Below are 6,510 nucleotides of genomic sequence, written 5' to 3'. Positions count from 1 at the left end.
ACAAAAATTGGCCAGGCGTGGTGGCATGCACCTGTAATCCCAGCTACTCAGGAGGCTGAGGCAGGAGAATCGCTTGAACCTGGGTGGCGGAAGTTATAGTGAGCCAAGATCACCCCATTGCACTCCAGCCTGAGCAACAGAGCAAAACTCCATCTGCAAAAAAAAAAAAAAGAAATGCCTTACAACCATAAAACTGGTCCTTTTCAATGAATACCGTAAAATCAGCTTTATGTCTCTACCAATTCAAGTACATAGCAAACCTTTAAGATAAATAACTGCTATAGGTGGACTGTGTGTGGATTATTTCAGTATTTTTCATTTTTTATATCTATAGATCCATGAAGACCTTTATCAGTTAAAGGAGGAATTAACAAAATTCTCACCTGAGGAAAAAGGAGAGACTCTAGACATTCAGAGTCTTGAAACAGCAATCAAAAGGACTGAAATGGGGTTAAAAGTAAGTAGAGCTTTAGATATTTAATAAAATACTGGAGGCCGGGCGCGGTGGCTCAAGCCTGTATCCCAGCACTTTGGGAGGCCGAGACGGGCGGATCACGAGGTCCCGAGATCGAGACCATCCTGGCTAACACGGTGAAACCCCGTCTCTAATAAAAAATACAAAAAACTAGCCGGGCGACGTGGCGGGCGCCTGTAGTCCCAGCTACTCGGGAGGCTGAGACAGGAGAATGGCGGGAACCCAGGAGGCGGAGCTTGCAGTGAGCTGAGATCCGGCCACTGCACTCCAGCCTGGGCAACAGAGCAAGACTCCGTCTCAAAAAATTTTTTTAAAAATAACAGGCTGGGAGTGGTGGCTCACGCCTGTAATCCCAGCACTTTGGGAGGCTGAGACAGGCGGATCATGAGGTCAGGAGATTGAGACCATCCTGGCTAACGCGATGAAACCCCATTTCTACTAAAAAATACCAAAAACTAGCCGGGCGAGGTGGCAGGCACCTATAGTCCCAGCTACTCGGGAGGCTGAGGCAGGAGAATGGCATAAACCCAGGAGTCGGAGCTTATAGTGAGCTGAGATCTGGCCACTGCACTCCAGCCTGGGCGACAGAGCAAGACTCCATCTCAAAAAAAAAAACAAAAAAGAAAGAAAAAGAAAGAAAAAAGAAAGAAAAGAAAATACTGGAAGGATACAAAGCATCCTCTAGAAAAAAGGAATTGCAGTTCTCATAGAACCCTGCATAATTCTGTAACAAAGCTGAATTTAGGGTAGTCATCAGCATTCTTGTTTTGTTATTTGTTCTCGTGATAATTATTAACTGATTGATTTATATTCTGTCATATTTCACAAAGAATTTAAGTAGGTTAAATGTAAGATTATGCAGTGACAACTCCTAAAATCTGGTTTTATAAAAATAACTTGGAGTATGAAAAATAATTACTATCACTTGATCTTAACCAAAAGGCCAAGAAGCAATGAAAAATAATTACTGTCAATCCAACAATATACCTGACCAATATATTGCAGATTTTCTGGGATTTACTGAGATTCCACAAGAGAAGAGTTGGCTGGGCACAGTGGTGCAGGCCTGTAATCCCAGCACTTTGGGAGGCCAAGGCCTGCAGATTACTTGAGTCCAGAAGTTTGACATCAGCCTGGGCAACATGGCAAAACCCCATCTCTACAAAAAATTTTTTAAAAAATTAGCCAGGCATGGTGGCACACGCCTGTAGTCCCAGCTACTCAGGAGGCTGAGGTGGGAGAATCGCTTGAGCCCAGGAAGTCAAGGCTGCAATGAGCCTTGATTGCCCCACTGCATTTCAGCCTGGGCTACAGAGTGAGACCCTGTCTCAAAACAAACAAACAAACAAAAAAAAACTAAATAAAAAATAAGAGTTGACTTTCCCCTAATAGCCTAAATACTTTGAGCTATTTGTTTTTGTAATATTATCATCAAGTGGGCAAAACTAAAGAAATATACCACTATTGGGCCAGAGAAATAAAGTAGATAGGAACTTCATCATTACAAACAGATCTAAGGTCAGGGGAGAATCCAGTCTTCAGACCAGGATAATATTCATTTACGAAACAAGCTAATGGAGTCCATCTTCCAAATAAGGTCCATCTCCAGCTTCTAGACCTCTTATTTTCAGTGTCTCTGCTCTTGATTCAGACTTTTAATCTACTCTGTTACCTGCTTCATCTCTCAACTCCTAAGGCTGTGAGAAACGAGGTATATTTTGTAGCACATCATTGTCATATTACCTGATGATGAGAGGGCTGGACCCAGCTGGAGTCTTTGGGTTGGCTCATTTAAATAATGTTCCCTAAAGACCAAATGCTTTCTTTGGATGCCTGCTTGAAGTCCCTGTAAGAAAAAGACATTACTCCTTGTCTGTATTGCCTAGTAGATTTACCTGGCTAAAAATGCACTGACTATTGTGCACTATTTTATTTGCAAAGAGTGCCATAGAGGCTGGGCAATATAGGGAAACCCTGTCTCTCAAAAAATAAAGAAATAAGCCGGGTGTGGTGGCATGTGCCTGTGGTCCCAGCTGCTCAGGAGGCTGAGGTGGAAGGATTGCTTAAGCCCAGGAGGTTGTGGCTGCAGTGAGACATTATGACACCACTGCCCTCCAGCCTGGGCCACAGAGCAAGACCCTGTCTCAAAAAAAAAAAAAAAAAAAAAGAGTGTGCCACAGGTCACTCCAGCTTTGAGTTTCAGTTTATTATGCTTTCTGCAATAGTTGAAGTAATTTGGCCTTGTGATGCCTAATGATACCTTAGGCATGTAATAATACATAGCATCTTGTGGTTTTGACTTAATTACAGGATTCAGAGTGTTAACCTAATGAAGTAAATTAGCTGGGTATCTTAAGTCCACAATAATTGCCTAAACTTTGACATTTTTGTAACAGATTCACATTGAGAAGTATTTAAATGTTGTAAACCAGAATGTATTAACGACTGCTGTTAATGATGAGAGCTTATATACTCCCCAGGCTTCCAAATGGTAAGTAAAATAGCCATTTAGAGCCCAAAGTAAATAAAATTGAGAAATAACTTTTCTCACTCAAGTGAGATGACTATAAAATATAGGCAACATTTTCTTGGCTTTGTTAACATCCTTTCTATTCAGTAGAGATTTTGCGTAAGAAGTTAATGGTAGATCAAGTACAGTGAACATTGTTCAGGTGAGGGATACATTAAAACCAAGACTACACCACTAAATAATATTAGGCAGTTTCATCCCTACTGCCTGCAAGGCACTTGCATTAGTTATCTATAGTATAAGAAATTACTCATGTAGTTGTTTAGAACAATAAATATTTATGGTTTTTATGGGTCAGGAATCTGGGCACAGTATATATATGGAACAGAATTATACTTGTACCCCTCAAGTTTATACAGATTAGAAAAAAGTAAGTTAATGGTAGAATTTGGACTTCAATGAAGTGATTATAGAATATTTCTATTGAGTTCTAATGCTTGACCCCGTAACAATTATTTCAATGTCCTGGGTTTTGCTGTTTCTCTTTGTTGTTGTTATTTTATAGCGAAAGGTATCTAAAATTTAACTTTTAAAGGAAACATTTTAATGCAAATCAGTTTTCACACTATTTAGATCATGTGGTGCTTTAGGGTTTTTAGAATGTCTTATGTGCTTGATTATACAGATAATTTTGGTATCCAGGGTAAACAAAAATAAAACTTGCTTGAAGTATCTATTATGTGCATCCTAAGAGATGATTTATTAAAATTAGAATCGAGTTAAAAATAAGTGACTTTGCCTTATCTTTGGACTTTCTACACACAGGCCTCCTGGATTTGAATGAATGTATATTAAGCTTTTGTACTAAACTTAAAAATCCCATAGCCCTTATTTGTGTTTTATATATGTACCCAGCATAAATGAATAATATCAGGTAGTGAAGTAAAGTTTCATAAACAGTGCATGAGAAGTGAAGGAAAGCTGTAGACATAGCCAAGTCAGGACTGGGGAGCAGAGCTTTGGGTGTACATTGGACCTGTCTCCCTTTCCCTACATGAAGGCAGTGCCACAGGTATCCATCATCCTTTGGTAGAGGCAGCCCTTTCCTGGTCTCCCTATTTTTACCTGGACCTCCTTGCAGATACAGACATCTATCATCTCTATATTCATCACAGTTTCATCCCTACTGCCTGCAAGGCACTTGTATTCGTTATCTATTGTATAAGAAATTACTCATGCAGTCATTTAGAACAACAAATACTTATAGCTTTTATGGGTCAGGAATCTGGGCACAGGTGAGCTAAGTGCCTCTGGCTCAGGGTCTCTCACAGGCTGCAATTTAAGTATTGACTGGGGCAATCTCATCTGAAAACTTGACAATGGGTGGAAGGACAGGGAAAGATCTGCTTCCAAGCTCACTCTTACAGTTACTGGCAGGCCTTTGTTCCTCACTATGTGGGTCTCTCTTAAGCTGCCTGAGTATTTCTACAGCATGGCAGCTGGTGACCCGAAAGAGATCCAGAGAGTGGAAAAGAGTGCCCTAGATGGAAGCCACAATCATTTTCTAACCTGATCTCAGAAGTGGTATCACTTCTACTCTGTTCTGTTGTTAGAAGTGAGCCAGTAGGTTTAGCCTACATTCAAGGAGAAGGGATTATATAAGGGCATGAATACCAGGGAGTGGGGATCATTGGGGGCCATCTAGGAGGCCAAATACCACTGTACTCCTCTGTTTATCTTCATGATCCAGTTATGGTCTTGCACGCTCTCTCTCTCTCTCTCTCTCCTTCCCTTCTTCCCTCCCTCCCTCTCCCTCTCCTCCCTCCTTCTCTCACTTTCTCTCTCCCTCCCCACCATGTGTGTATATATATCAAGAAGTATCAGATGAATTTGTACTGTGTGCTAGCACTGAGAGAGAGACAGAGAGAGAGAGACGTGATCTTGCTCTGTTGACCAGGCTGGTCTTGAATGCCTGGGGTAAAACGATCCTCCTGCCTGGGCCTCCCAAAGTGCTGGGATTATAGGCATGAGCCACCATGCCCGGCTCCTCTTCTTTATTAAGCTTTTCCTCAACTCTTCAAATGATTTCTGAACGTATGTAGCATTCATACTATACAACTTATTTGTCATACATCATTTATTACCTTATATTGGTAGTTACTTCTTCATTGCTCTTGAGGACAGTGACAAAGTCTCATGTCTCAGTAGTCCCAGTTTACCATAGTGTCTTGTACATGGTGCAGAGATGGTAATGACCTATGTATGATTTAGTACCTCATATTTCTTAAAATACTGGAAAGAGTTATAAGTAACTAACTCTGCCTTCCTGGAAAATTATTGACATGTGATCTTATGAGGGAAATAGGAGAAAAATCATTCCAGAATGCTGATCTTGAGCTGGGAACCTGGAGAAGCAGAAAGGTCTGAATGTCCAAGAGATATGGACCTGATGATGCAGGAACACTATTCTTTATGGTATCAACACATTGACCCTCCAGAACTCCACAAACTTCTGGGTGAATCTAAAAACCTATTCTCTTCGCTTCTCCCTTATCCTTACTTCAGCATCCTGAATTAGACTATCTTTTCTGCCTATATTTAATTCAAGTCAAGAAGTATCAAATGAATTTGTACTGTGTGCTAGCACCATAGCTAGTGCTCTTTGGAATTCAAAAGAAGGTTATTACCTTGAGAACTTTAGAGTCTAGTCAGAGAGACAAACTCAGTGCATGGTGGCACATGGGTAAAAGGTGATATAAGTCTGTCAAGAGATCAGAACCTTGAGAGTTTGATATGGGCTACTCTAGTCTGGAAAGATTTCAAGGGTAAAGTAGTACTTGGGCTCAGGCGTGCAGAAAGGAAAAGGGACAGCTTTCTGAGAAGGAAAAATTACCATGAATGAAAAGCCACATAGGGAATAAACATGGGAGGCCTGTTCATTTGTGAAGACCAGTGAGCTTGGAGATGAGAAATGGGAAAACAATTGAAGAGGTAAAGTGGGGATAGATTGGGCAAGAGTTTAATACTAGATAATAAAGTTTAAATTCATCTTAGAAAGTAGTAAGCTATTGAAGCCTTTTGTGTCAAACTGTGACATGACAAAAGTGACATTTTATAAAGATTAATCTGAGAATGCTGTATAGAGTGGATGGGAAAGGTTATGGTCTAGAGATAAGAAAGTAGTAGATGGATGGCCATAATTACCCACACATTCATTTCATAACTTATTTATCATGCATTTATTCAACATTTATTGAGCAGCTGCTATTTACCAAGCAGTATGCTAGATACTGGATATATACTAATTAGACATAGACCTTGGCCTTGTAACTCAAAGTTTAATCTGAGGTATACAAGCCTGGACAAAAATGATGATGGGGGAGTAAAAGGAAAGGTTCGATGTGAGACATTTGGAAAGAATCTCAATGAACATAAGATTGTATAGAAGTAGAATGAGTGAGACTCAAGGATGACCCTAAGATTTGGGATTTGGGACACTGAGAAGATAGAGGAATCAAAATGACAGCTAAGAAGTCAATTTTTTTTTTTTTTTTTTTCCTCTCAA

The 6,510-nt window shown here is 40.2% G+C and overlaps 1 protein-coding gene across 4 annotated transcripts in view; it reads left to right on the top strand.

Moving 5' to 3' along the window:
* IQCH (IQ motif containing H) overlaps positions 1 to 6,510 on the top strand; it is a 265,552-nt gene that overhangs the window by 6,422 nt on the left and 252,620 nt on the right. For 2 of the 4 annotated variants that reach the window (XM_011940350.1, XM_011940353.1), the window contains exons 2-3: positions 335 to 457; positions 2,872 to 2,966. In XM_011940350.1, the coding sequence (XP_011795740.1) occupies positions 335 to 457; positions 2,872 to 2,966 (218 nt within the window). The remainder of the gene's footprint in view (positions 1 to 334; positions 458 to 2,871; positions 2,967 to 6,510) is intronic. The other 2 variants (XM_011940351.1, XM_011940352.1) reach the window with 1 other exon arrangement.

Source organism: Colobus angolensis, unplaced genomic scaffold (genome assembly GCF_000951035.1).
Source record: "Colobus angolensis palliatus isolate OR3802 unplaced genomic scaffold, Cang.pa_1.0 Scaffold19, whole genome shotgun sequence".
Classification (NCBI taxonomy): domain Eukaryota; kingdom Metazoa; phylum Chordata; class Mammalia; order Primates; family Cercopithecidae; genus Colobus; species Colobus angolensis.
Note: the sequence above shows the minus strand (reverse complement) of the source record. Positions and strands in the feature narration are given on the sequence as shown.